We start from the raw sequence: 14,319 nt of genomic DNA on the forward strand, positions 1-14,319 counted from the left end.
TGTTCTTTTTATATATATATATATATATATATATATATATATATATATATATATATATATATATATATATATATATATATATATATATATATATATATTCTCTGTTATGTTTCGTATTATTTCATCAATAAAAACATAACCCATTAAAATTTAATATTTAATCTTATTCTTTTTTTTCAAAAACACACTTCAAACATGTAACGCCCAGGTTTTAGGGCTAAGCATTTTTAAACAATGTAATAGTCTAGGTCAACTATTATAAATCTTTTTAAAGTAATAAAGATGAAATATGTGTATTTGTGTGCTTATTATTTAATTATAAAGATATATTTAATAAAGAATAAAAATAAGCGTCAACATTAAAGTGTGAGATAAGTTCGATGTCTTTACATAAAGTTGTAGTGGTCGAAACAAGGATTCCGAGGATATAAAGAACGCCAAAATCCGAGTTATAGCGAAGAAGTTATGGTCCGCCGAAGTTTTACGGCAAAACCGGCACGACACCGGGAGACGTAAATAGTGAATTTACGATGGATGACTTTTTAGCCTTAGTGATCTAAACTAAAGTCATATAATATGTTAAACCGAGAAAATCCATAAAAAGAACGCCCAAATCTGACTTCGTATGAATAAGTTATGATTTTTCTAAGATTCGGCTTAGCAGTGCACGACATGAAACTCGAATTTTAGTTCGAGCGGTTTTTGGATTACGCGACCTAAATGAGAGTTGAAGATGTCATTAATAGGAACTCAACGGTAAAAAGATAGACGAAAACGGAGTCCGTATGAAGGAGTTACGAATTCTTCGCGGTCATTTAACAATCTAAACGCCTCCTGCTGTTAAATTTGAGATCGGTCGAGAATTAGCCGACAGAGTCTAAATGAAAGTTGTAGATCTTGATTTTACCTACGCGTTGAAAAAAAGAACGTCAAAAACGAAGCTCGTATGCGAGAGTTATGATTTTTCTAAGTTTGAAGGCTGATACGCGATAGGGGGTGGCGTGACACCACCAGAATTGAACACATGGCACCACCAGAAGGCTGCCACATGCCCCAACTCGGCGAGTAGGTCCTCCTACTCGGCGAGTCCATCAGGATTTCACCTTATAAATAGAGGTGTCGGGTCTTGCCATTTCTTCACACCTCTCAAACCTTCTTTCTCTCTCTACACACACACACACTCTCTCTCTCTCTCTCTCTCTAAGCTCCCTAAGCCCCCCTAAAGTCTAGGTAAACCCCTTAGCACCCGAAGGAAGCCCCGAGGCTCCCAGAGTCCCGAGAAAAGAGCCTTTCGGCTTGGAAATGCTGCTCCAGCGAAACCCGATTTTGAGAAAAACTCGCTGTAAGTGAGCTACGTCTAACCTATATTTAGTTTAGCTTATGTTTTAATATAGTAATGTTATTAGGACCTTATAATAAGTACTTGGGCTATTATTATGGGTTATATAAGTATCGTTTAACGCTTATATAATAGTAATAATAGCTAGACTATTAATTAGTCGCGGTGAATATTAGACTAAACCCTAGTGGCAATGATACTAGGTTTTGCCGAAGGAAAAGTGTGTTAAGAGTAACGAAGTGCTGTCCAAGCGCCGAGTCACCACCTACTCAGGTGAGTGTATAGTTATTGTCTGCTTACACATAAATATGAAGTATTTTATATAAATTACCTGCTATGTGTGCATGTTATCTGAATACTTGCTATCTATGTTGGATGAACGTTTTATACATGTTTTTAATGATTTAAACTGTATATGTATTTTATATCTACAAAATGTGTTGGGTAAAACATGGGTAGATGTAATAGTTGTTGTGTGACAAAATAAAATAATGAGAGGCCTCGTTATAGATGTTATTGATGATCCAGTCATCTAGCGGAGTATAGATGACGACCACAGACTATTCTAGACAGTCCAGTGGAACACTAGCAGGCTCGCAACCTGTAGGTGTTTATTTGAACTGTGTGTTTATTTGAGCTGTGTGCTCACCAGGTGTACTCCATCCCCCACATGGTTGCCTTAAGGACATTTATTGCTGGGGAATCCCCTTAGCAGTAGTGTCCATCCCGATGATAGTCCTTAGACTAGGTCCCATGTGTTAGATGTTTTAGGGACGTAAAGTGAGGATAACGGGAACGGGTAATCGGGGTTGTTTGGTTTGATAAAGCTAATAAACTTATTTATTGTGGGTTGAAAACCCTATGTGCTCACCAGGCTCCCAAGCCTGGCCCACTCAGTTTCTTGTATTACAGGTAGTGGCGCATGAGCATAGATGTGATGTCTTGGAATGAGAGATGAAGGGGTTTTAGGCCTGTAGATACAGAATAATGTAGTAAGGCCTATGATGTATTGTTTATGCTTATGATCTGTATCGAACATGACATCCCGAGTCTTTTTACTGAAATACATTTCTACGGAAACGCTTTTGATAAATCTTTATCATATTTTGTTTTGGGACAAATTCCGCAACACTTTTATTTAAAATATTACTCTGATTTTCAAACAAAGCATAAACAAAATCGATCTTTTCTGGCCATGAAAATGGGGATGTCACAAAACACATTTATATTCATAACACAATTAAAAAACATCAAAATTTACAAAACTTTTATTTTATCTTTAATTATACAACTTTCACTTAAATTGACAACACAGTTTCTAACACATTACACATCAAATTAACAACACATTTATTTTCCCTATAATATACAACATTGACACAATTATTCATCATTTCTAAATACTAAAAACGGTTGGATCTACTCATATAGACAACAGCAAACTTCAAATAGAATGTAAACAAAAATTAAAAAAAAAAAAAAAAGAGAGATATGGGAAGAAGAAAACAAATAAATTAATTAATTTGAATGACCTTATAAAAAGACATAGATAGATTAATTTATTTATTCAAATAAATAAAGAAATCTTATTTTTGTTCGTTCTTTGATACATAAACGGCACCCGCTACCACCCCTATCTAATCTTGGTGGTGTTAAAATTACACACGATTTAATTACACGTATCAATTCAGAAACGAACAAACACAAAGATCTACAATTTGTTTGGCTATTATCATCTCCCCACCCCCACTTCAAAGCCACGTTCCATTTTCAGTTAATTTCTTTGTCTTTTTTCGTCGTCGACTACCCTCCCTATCCTATCAAATAGAAATCAAACATTCACACCAGTGGCGTAAGCGCTGCCATCATCCTCTCGTTTCTTATAAACCCGACACTTACGAGCCACTCCTTCGTCTCTGTAATCTCCAGAAGGTTGTCGTCAGGTCGTAAAGTTTAGAGGCTTTCATTGACTACTATTCTGGGTACGAATTTCTTTTCTTTCTTTCTTCACAATTTTCTGCACAATTCTGTTAGTTTTAAGGGTTCTTTAATCCAAAATATTTGTGGGTATTCAGTATTCTTGCTTAATCTTTTGATCATGTTAACTTTACCAAATCGAGTCCACCGCTGACTATTACTTTGTAGAATCCGCACCACTGCTGCTTATCAAAATGATTCTTGGATGTTTATATATATTATAGAACCAAATCAATCTTCGTAGCAAACATATGAAATCTAAAATGATGTTATTTGAATTCATTATCTAAAATTTCCCAATTTCTTTTTCAGAACGATGTTATCTGGTACTCAAGGTCTTCTATTCGTGTTAGCTCTATCTTTATTATCAATATGCGCTCAACAATCAGTAGGTCGCGTAACACTTGAAAACGGGGTTAAATCAAAGGTGTATTTATCACCTAAAATAACTCAACATCCGGGATCCGTTTCAAACAAATTCTACTACGATATCGAGTTCCCAAAAGGTCATATTGCTATAAAGAGCTTCAATGCCGAAGTTGTTGATGAAGAAGGGAATCCTGTTTCCCTTCAAGAAACTTATCTCCACCATTGGGTTGCAGTAAGATACTACCAACGTAAGGGTATAAAAGAACCAAAATATAATGGTAATCTAGGATTCCACCAATCAGATTTCGTTATTGCTAGGAATGCTGGAGTATGCAGTAAAGGTCTTACCCAATTTTTTGGTTTGGGATCTGAAACACGAAAGACAGATACACATGTCCCTGATCCTTATGGAATCGAAGTGGGTAATCCACTTCAAGTTCCTAATGGATACGAAGAGAAATGGTTGTTCAATGTCCATGCAATTGACACTCGAGGTGCAGTAGATGCAATGGGATGTACTGAATGCAGGTATATATATATATATCTATATCATGTATTTCAAAAGAAACAACCCTTTAGTTATCTTTAAAAGATTTTGATGAGTTTTTTGTTATGGATTTGGTGATGCAGATGTAACTTGTATAATGTGACAGAAGATGAATATGGTCGACCTTTGAAACCAGATTATGTGGGAGGTTTATTCTGTTGCTATGATGGAACACAATGCAAAGTGAAAAACGGGGTTCAAAGTGTGAAAAGAAACCTTTACTTAAAGTACACTGTTGAGTGGGTTGATTGGAGTGACTCCATAATACCTGTTAATATCTATATCTTTGATGTCACTGATACTTGGGAGAACACTGGAATCCATGATTGCTTGGTAAGTCGTAACTCAAATCAACCCTTCATCTTTATACATAAAATTTCACACCTTTTTACTAAAATTTTGAATCTTACAGATTGAGTTTAATGTTGAAAAAAATGAAAATGCTAATGACTTCACCAGCATAAGAAGATCAAAAGCAAGTTTCCCAATTTCTGGTGATGTTGTCTATGGTGCTGCACATTTACATAGTGGTGGAATAGGTTCTGCTTTATATGGAGAGGTGAATATTTCAACTTTTTTGTAGTTGGGTTGTATTTCTTTTAACCTAGATTTATCTAAAAAGATTAAAATTTATCAACTTTATTCAGGATGGACATGTAATTTGCTCATCTAAAGCTATATATGGGGAAGGAAATGAAGCAGGAAATGAAACTGGATATATTGTAGGAATGACCACATGTTACCCTAAACCAGGGTCTATAAAGATAACCAAAGATGAAGTTTTAACTTTGGAGTCTAATTACAGCAGTGAAAAGAGCCATACAGGAGTTATGGGGCTCTTCTATATTCTTGTTGCTGAGTCTTCTTCTACTTTGGATGCTTCAGTTCAAGTAAGATTTTTCTAAATCCCAAAAGAGCCCTTTAAGTATGTTGCTATACATTGTAAAGAATATAATAATTATGATTCTATCTTTCAGATTCATCAAGATTCAGTGGTGCCAATCTTCTTTTGGGGTGTATCTGTGTTTGGATTAGCAATTTTTGCAGCTGTTGTTGTTTCTTATAGGAGACAAAGGCAAAGTGAAGATGGCTACCATTCTATTTCAACTTCAACATAAATTGGTGAAACTATATGTTTTACTTAAATATGTGAAAAAAAAAATATAAGGATATGTTGCATACGAAATAAAGTTGAGTTTTTAACTTTTGTCACTGTAATCATGTGTGATAGGAGAAAGAATGCTTTTGTAATATATATGGGTGGCATGACAAGTATCATATAGAAAAAGTGGCAAGCTATTGATTTAATAAAATATTAAAATATAGTTTAGTATATCGTTTGTGGAATATTATAGTTCACTAATCACCACATGTTTGTTTGGTGGACCAATTGTGTACTTTAAAACCATGTTCATTGAATAGAACTTAAGAAAAGTAAATTAATTTAGCTTACGCTGAAATGGAATGAAATTATTCGTTATGCCTCGTCAAAACAGCTTTGAAACAACCAAAGAAAATGGATGATATTATGCTAATAATTAAAACATAGAAAGCAATCATGTGAAATCGAGTGAATAAGAAAATGATAAACGAAAAGTAAGATGAGGTTATTCGTTTATATATGTTTTTCACATCATATAATATATCTTCATTTCTTCTTTTAATTTCTACTTTGTATTTATTTTAATACACATCATCATATTATAACATAGTCCTGTGACGGAGGCTTAATGGTTGAAATGTTTTGTTCCATAAAAGAGGTTCAAGTTTAAGGTTTACAAACTTGTTTCGGGACCGGTTCGACGTGGACAGTCCAAAAAGTGAAATTTGCCATTTTCATGATATTAAAATATTTATTTAAATCTCAAAAAAAAAAAAAAAGATTTCTTTGTTTAAAAATAAAAAGAAATTCGGACATATGTATAGGACACGATTCATAAAATTAACATAGAGCTAAAAAAATATTATTTTACAAATAAAGGAGAATAGTATTAAGGAATAAGAAGGGTACAATGTTAATGTCTTTAAAAGATAATAATATCCAGCAAAAGGCAACATCAAAATACCTTTTTAAATGATTCAAACACTAAATAAAAGTTTGATGATCTTAAAATCCAAAAAAAAAAAAATCTAAATGAGTTGTATATTTATTTCCACATCATAATTTTTAAATTATTAGTAGTTGAGCTGTTTAATATAATAAAAGTGATTTGAGGTTTTAAGGTTCGAAACTTGTTTTGAGATGGGTTCGACGTGAATTGTCCAAAACAATATAATTTATCATTTTCATGATATTAAAATATCTGTTTAAATCTCAAGCTTTTTTTCATTTTCTTTTTAATTCACATATGTATAGCACCAGATTCATAAAATTAACATAGAGCTAAAAAACAATTAATTTTACAAATAAAGGAGAATAGTATTAAGGAATAAAAAAAGGTATTGCGTTAATGTCTTTAAAAGATAATAATATCGAACAAGGCAACATCAAAATACTTTTTTAAATAATTGAAACACTAAATAAAAGTTTGATGATCTTAAAATCCACAAAAAATAATCTAAATGAGTTATATATTTTCCACACTAAAATTAGGTGTCCACATGCCAACCAATGTCCAAAAGACGTATTTTTAGACACAAATTTTGAGGATAAAAAACATAAATATTTAAAAAGCTTTAAAAAAATATTTGATATTACATCTTTCAATCATTATTTTAATAACACAACTATTTTATCATCCAACACATGATTGAATAACATTTTTACATAGTGAATCATAAAATTATAAAATAAAATTTTGATCGACACAATTATTTATGAAGACAACACAACTATTTATGAAGAAGACGGACACACGAAAGATTTGAAAGCATATCTTGATTCGTATAATACATAAATAGTAATTAATTTAAAAATTATGGTAATAAAAAATAGTATTAATATAAACAAAAACTATACATAAATTATGTAAAAGACAGAAAACGTAAGTTTAAATGTAGTAAAGAGACCAACATTGTAATTTATAAAATACTAATAATTTAAAAATTATGAGAACCATAAGATCAAATTTAATTTATGGGTAAGGAATATAAAAACAAATGAAGTTTAAGGGTTGGAAATGAAAAACAAAATGAATGGTAAATATGTGTGTATGACCCACTTTCCTAATTATACTATATATTAAAATTAATTGATTAATTGTGTGTTCTTAGCTACAGTAAATTTGTTAGGTAATTAGCAAAATTAGTCCCCTGTCTATTTATATATGTTCAAATCCATTTTTTCTTTGCCTTGAGTCTTTTATGTCATTCTTTAATTGTTGGTTCACACGTGTTCTTTATCAGGTTGGTTGTCCACCAGTGCTAACAGGTGTAATCCACCGCTTCTTTCAGGAAGTGATACGTGTTTTGTCCACGTCTCACCCACCACCCATTCGTGTCACACTGCCTACATGATCGGGTTACCACAAGGTTTCCAACTCCACCGCTTTGACTACCTATTCTCAATTCTTCTTCACCTTCTCACCACCGCCTAAATCTCCCACTTATGTCTTTCGATTTCGTCTGCAACATCACCAACGAACCTCTCTCTAAACGCATCTACATCGAAGAAGAATCAATACTTTAGACTTCAGACAACCACCGTAGAATTAAGCCGGCTCGGCAGACTTTTTACGCATTAGCGACCATCGTATCAAATCCAACAGTCGCGATTTCCGACATTGTTTCTCCATTGATGGGATAAGAAAGAGAATAGAGAGATCTATTTGCCCGAATACACTTATTATTCTCGGCAAACTCTCCTGTAAACCATAATTTGGTCCAAGTTCAGAAATTTTGAAGAAAGATGGGGAAGAAACAACACAGCAAAGACCAAATGTACCTTACAAAGACGGAGTGGGCCACCGAGTGGGGTGGTGCCAAGTCCAAAGAGCTCCGCACACCTTTTAAATGTCTTCCCTTCTATTGTTGTGCGTACTCACGTTCTTCATCTTTCTCTTTTAGTTCAAATTTCTGAAATTCTATCTTTATGTATGCTTCCTCTACATATGCGAGTTGAAGATTGACTACATCACTTTCGTGAAATTTGCAGCCTCATATTTACTCCATTCGAAGACGCAGTGTACACTGAGGATGGAAGCGTTTTCGATATGATGTGAGTGTTTATTATTTCAGTGGTTTAGTAATTGCCTTTGAGGATTTCTGATTCGTTGATATCGCTGGTTTTAGGTAATTCCATCTTCTAAGATACATGTAAACATGTTAGAATATATTGCTCTATTTTTGTAGGGATTAAATTAAGTCAACTACAGAGTAATTACCGTTAGGTAATTCCATCTTATATTTGACTTACATCCATAGTTACATTCATGCCCCTTTGTTTTGTTTGGTTTTAGAACAAAGCTCTGAATCATGAACTTTCTATTTTTTTTATCGGATGACAACAGGCATAGGCATGCCCAGGGGATTCTTACAGAGTGATACACATGGTTAAAGATCAACAATTTTCAAATCTGCAAAACCAGCAGCCTTTGATGCATCTGTTGATTCCGGTGTTTTGCTGCTATTGTAGTCGCACCCCAGGTGTTTGTTAAAATGCCAAGGTTCTTTTTTATTTTTTATTTTTTTGGTGTATGTCCTGGCCAAAACATATGCTTAACCGTGTACAAAGAACTTCATTTCACCACTTCAAGGATTCATCTCAAAACACATTAAGTTATTTCAATAGAAGTTGCGGTATTTCCCTTTTATAGTCAAAAGTTACTACTGTCAACTTCATGCTCATCATTGTTGTCAATTGCTAGATTCAAAATCATCATGTGGATCTTTTCTCTTTTACAAGGGTGGCAATTAATACATTATGTTTAAAAAACCCAACGTATATTTACAATGGCAAAATCTAATCTTAAATCCATACATATTTTGGATTGTGATGGTCAATAGGTAGTGTTACCTTATTTGGTTAAGGTGAGTGGTGCCAATTAATGTTTTTGTTGTTGATTATTTGTTGTTTTTGCTCAATTGGTGTGAGTCCATCCCCACCCTCTGTTTGTATTTCAAAATCTGAATTAACTTGCTTCCTCTTCAGATTGCGTCAGCTATTGCTACATGTGTAATGGACGCTCATTGTTGTATGAAATGGTGTTACATGAGGTTGAGAAGAGAAATATGACGAAACGTGGTGGTGGGAATAGCATAACTGAGAGTAAGATGCTGAGAATTTTGGAATTGGAGAACATGACTATCAGGTTAGTCATATTCTTTAAATTTACCATTTACTTAGACTTAATTTTTTTTGGCATCCCAGGTGTTATATTAAATGCCTGAACACAAACAAATATCAGTACAGTTACTAAATTAGTATATTTTATTATTTAGGTGTAATTTGGATGAAGGTGAACATATTTTACAATGCCCACAATGTTCCTTAGATTGAACGGTGAGGTTTCCCCCATTAGCTCTTAACTCTTTATGAATTTACCCTTCCATGCCCAATGGATGGAATTTAATTCCGTCCAAATCCTTCAATTTCCATGTTTGATGGATTTCTCCATTTTTTGGACAGGGTGGAAGGAATTCAATTAATCTCTTCCTTTTTTATTAAGAACCAAGATACCCTCGCAACATATATTAAAATAAATATAATTACAATGAATCAGTTGAAGGATACTGTAATCATAATCTGTCATGCCTCGGTTTGGGTGGAATTGGAATGGACATGAATAATAAAATCTAAATAATTTTTTTGCTTTTTTTAGTTTCACCTATAATCAATTTTTTTTATAAATATTTTTGCTTTATTTCAATATATTTAATGAGGGTATTTTGGTCTTCTAATAAAAAATGAAGTATGAAATCAAATTCCTTCCACCTTTCCTAGGAATGGTGAGATCCATCAAATACAGAATTTGAATAAACTGAACTACCCTCCATTTGCCAACCAAACACACCATGGAATGAAATCACGAATTCCAGCTCTGTCTTATTTCTTGGAAATCCACAAACCATATACACCCTTATTACCCATTAGTTTGTAGTTATTTTTTACAACAATACAATTTCTTATTCATAAGTTATTACATGTTACTGGCGGACCAAAATTTATCACATTTATTGCTAATATCGGTTTTAAAAGGGATAATAATAATAATCTAATATAGTACTTTTAATTTTTAAACAAGATTTCTTGATCCTAATGCATCTTTTCTATTTATATTCCAGAGGGCAAAAAATGAAATATTTGCTTTGTATGGACTCAGAGTTTTCACCATTTCCCGTATACATACAGGATCAAACACAAACAACTATGCTATGCTAATCAAAACCAAATTGTAAATGTATTTAAGGATAACAGATTCTACTCTAGAATTGATTAGGGGTTATTATTGTTGCTTTCTTCCATGTTTCTCATTTTTTATGTTTGAACCTACATTTGAATCCAATGCCTATTTCTTGTATGTTTAAATACTTTTAGACATTTATACTGCTTTTTTTTTGTTTGTGCCGTGAACTCGATAAAAAGTCGTGGGAAAGTTGTGGTTCGTGAGGCTGTCATCAAAGAAGACATGACAGCTCTCAACATTTTGACTAGGATATTCACTTGTGGCTATTCTTGCTTCGTTTGAGCTGATTATATATTGAATCTTCATTTTACTTATTTTTCCATTCAAAGTTCAGGTAGGTTTTTCTTGAGGGAAGGTCTGCTAGACAGTGGTGGCTTAACAAGATTAGTAAAACCATGGATGAAGGTTCCACTTTTCATTGTGTTGATTCTTGACAGTTGACATGCATGCTCATTGGAGTATGTTGATTAACATTTTCAGTTGTTATTTTCCTATTTCTTTGGCTCTTTTGTAAATGATGAAAATCCAAAAAAATATATTCCAGAAGGGTAAAAGGGTCAAGTGAGAAAAGTGGCTGATTAGTTGGAGGAGTGAGAATATAAGAATAAATAGAGCAGGGGGATTTTGTTAGTGGTCATTCTGTTATTTTGTGTGCATGATTGTGCTGGATCCACACTCATGTGTGTGTGAGAGAGGGACGTTTTCCCTGATTATGTTCGTTTTTTTGCATTTGGTTATCAAGACATTCCTTCCTCCATTGTTATTGTGCCTCATTCACCGTTACATTGCTCAATCCCTAATTTGTTAATCCTTATCAGATAGTTTTATTAATTTAGTGATATAGAATTGGTATCTGCTTAAGAAAGGTAGTTGGTTATTACAATGGTAGAAGAGTTCCTGTTTATCTTGCAATAGAACATATTTGATTATTATGCATTTGTAAATGGACGAATATACTATACACCTTCCGATCCCCGCAACGCGGGGAAACCTTTCTAGTTAATATATATAATATTCTAAACATAATATTATTTAGGGTAAATTACACAAATGGTCCCTATGGTTTGGGGTAATCTGCACATTTAGTCCTTCAAGTTTTTTTTAACTCGGTCCGTCCCTACAGTTTGATTTTGTTTTGTAGTTAGTCCCTACCAAACATAAAATGACATTTATACCCTTTTTGTATTCTTTTTTAATTATTACCTTATTAAAAGTAATATTTTAATAAAAAAAAATGCATGAGGGTCCTACCCCACCCTCAAGCTTCTCTTATCTCTATGGTTTATGAACTCTATAGTGTATGAACAAACCTTCGTCTTATTCACTTCTTCAATAATGGAGCTTCGTCACCAAACAACAACCTATAAAATTCATCACCATCTCCCTGTTCCACTGAAAGCTTCTCTAGTGAACCCTCATCCACACGTTCTGGTCCATACTTCAAGATCCGTATCTACAACTTCAACACAAGATCCCTCACACACAAAATGCACCCAGTTGAAACCATAATAGCCCCAAAATGTTGAAGATTCTAGATGCAAAAAATGAAACGCAGTTCAAGATTCACCATCTTCTTTGCTTGAATCACCATATGCAATCAACGATGAAACCCACTACGATCCCAGACCCTTCATTTTCATCCGATGTAACACAACACCATGGACGATGTTATGATGGAAGTTCAATCCACACTCCTGATTAAACAAACCCATGATTTCCAGATAATGTAAAACAATTTCCTTTAAAACTTGTTAAACAAACCCATTGATCTCCCACAAATAAATAATCCCCATAAATCAAAAGTGAAGGATAGTGACAACCATGGGAGATTGAGACTAAAAAAGTCAAAATTGAAAGATTGATCGTCGAACTCCTGCTGAACCGGTTGATTAGTCATCATCCAACTCCACCGGAGTTCATCGCACGGATGAGGGAGATATCTGGGTCGCTGGAGATGAGAATGGTGAGAATGTTATACATCTCTTGGAGATATTAGCCTCACGTGGAAGACAGATAAAACTGGTTCGCCATTAATTTGGATCACTCTTGGAGATAACCAAATTAGGTTCGCTGGGAAGAGGGAGAGATCTAGATCACCATTGATTTGGACCACTTTTAGACATCTACTCTGACTTTTTTTCAAGAACAAGAGAGATAGAGAGGGTGATTGAGCTTCACACCGGAGGTTTATTGAGACGACAACGGTGATTGATTTTCATGCCGGTGTTGAGTTTCACCGGCACCGACACCGGCAATCTCTAGGAAGATGAGGTCGTAACGAATTCAAACCCTTGAGAAGATAAGTGGTCTAGTGATCCTAGGTTCCAGGGAAATGAGTGGGGCCATGCGTATATTTTGATTTTATAAATAATAATAATTAATTAATAAATTATAAAAGAAAATAATAAGGGTAATATAGTCTTTTTATACATAAGAGGGACCAAATACGTAACAAATACATAAAACAGGGACCATCCGAATTAAAAAAAACGTTTAGGGACTAAACGTGCAAATTAGCCCAAACCATTGGGACCATTCATGTAATTTACCCTATTATTTATAGAAGTATTACATGTATAAGGTTTTTATCATAACATTACAATTTTAAAAATTTTTAAAATGTTAATAATATTTTATTCAAATAGTACGAATAGTATAATTAGGAGAAAATGACAAAAATAGTCATTTACACTAATTGCATTACAAAAATAACCAAAAAAATCGAAATTACAAAATTAGCCTACGATTTCGCAGATGGAGATGCCCCATCTGCGAAATGAGCATCTCATCTGCGAATGTACAAGCACCTAAAGCACAGCTGTGCTTTAGGTGCTTGTACATTCGCAGATGAGATGTGCCATCTGCGAAATTGAAGCCCATCTGCGAAATCCCCTTGTTTTTCACTATATAAACGTTTTTTTTCTCCATTTTTCACCCTTCTCTACACAAAAACTCTCTCTATCTTTGGGCTTCTCTCGGAATTTTGGCTAGTTTTTGAAGAAAATGGAGGATTATGTCAACAACCCCGCAAATATGGTTAGATTTTAACTCTTTTAATGTTTAAACTTTATTTTATTTTATCATTTAATGTATTATTTAGTGTTAAAAAAGGGTAATTTTGTTGTGTTTGATAGTTTTAATATTTTTTTAGTATACTTGAAGTTTAAATGGTATTTTGTTAGTGTTTGTTTAAATGTACAAGTAGAGACTGTGTAGATAATGTTTACAATTTGTTATTTTTGTTGTTTGTTTAGTTGTTGTATAACCTGAAAACTTGTATATTCTTATCATATAATTGTTTATATAAAGTGAAAAATAGTTAAATTATCGTATGTGAAAAATAGTCGTTTGTATATATATTTGTCGTATAAGTATAACATTTGTATAAGTTGAAAATTTGTCGTATATATATTGTTAGAAATTGTTTGTGTTTGTCGTATAAGTTGAAAATTTGTATAAAGTTGTCGTATAACTTGCAAAATTGTTAATTTGGTTATCGTTTTATTTTAAAAATTGTTTGTTTATATGGTTATAAAATGTTATTTTTAATTAGAAAGATAAAAATTGTTTATATATTTGTCGTTTAAGTTGAAAATTTGTTTAAGTTGAAAATTTATTTTAAGTTGAAAATTTGTCGTTGATATATTTGTCGTTTAAGTTGAAAATTTGTTTAATAAAATGTTTATATAATTATGTATGATATTGTTTTTTATCGTAAATATATTTGTTGTATAACTTGGGAA

General features: G+C 33.0%; 1 protein-coding gene and 1 long non-coding RNA gene across 2 annotated transcripts; both read left to right on the forward strand.

Annotated features, from left to right (window-relative positions):
- The first annotated feature begins 3,181 nt into the window (after nt 1–3,181).
- LOC145102680 (uncharacterized) lies at nt 3,182–5,565 on the forward strand. Its single transcript, XM_079040136.1, has 6 exons — nt 3,182–3,321; nt 3,629–4,213; nt 4,316–4,565; nt 4,645–4,791; nt 4,880–5,122; nt 5,210–5,565. Exons 2-6 carry the CDS (start codon nt 3,633–3,635, stop codon nt 5,348–5,350), a joined length of 1,362 nt encoding a protein of 453 aa, XP_078896262.1. The 5' UTR covers nt 3,182–3,321; nt 3,629–3,632; the 3' UTR covers nt 5,351–5,565.
- Nucleotides 5,566–8,879: 3,314 nt separating this feature from the next.
- On the forward strand, nt 8,880–11,326 carry LOC145100381 (uncharacterized). Its single transcript, XR_013705004.1, has 3 exons — nt 8,880–9,481; nt 9,612–9,672; nt 10,911–11,326. It is a non-coding gene; the product is annotated as an uncharacterized LOC145100381 (long non-coding RNA).
- The last annotated feature ends 2,993 nt before the right edge of the window (nt 11,327–14,319 follow it).

The sequence above is a fragment of the Lactuca serriola genome, chromosome 4 (genome assembly GCF_051521515.1).
Source record: "Lactuca serriola cultivar US96UC23 chromosome 4, Lser_US96UC23_V15, whole genome shotgun sequence".
In the NCBI taxonomy this organism is placed as follows: domain Eukaryota; kingdom Viridiplantae; phylum Streptophyta; class Magnoliopsida; order Asterales; family Asteraceae; genus Lactuca; species Lactuca serriola.

Bases quoted from the DNA above. Each gene is read 5' to 3' on its own strand.
- LOC145102680 (XM_079040136.1), top strand. From the start codon at position 3,633: ATGTTATCTGGTACTCAAGGTCTTCTATTCGTGTTAGCTCTATCTTTA. The intron at 4,214-4,315 runs GTATATATATAT...TTGGTGATGCAG, and splicing joins ATGGGATGTACTGAATGCAG to ATGTAACTTGTATAATGTGA. The intron at 5,123-5,209 runs GTAAGATTTTTC...TCTATCTTTCAG, and splicing joins CTTTGGATGCTTCAGTTCAA to ATTCATCAAGATTCAGTGGT.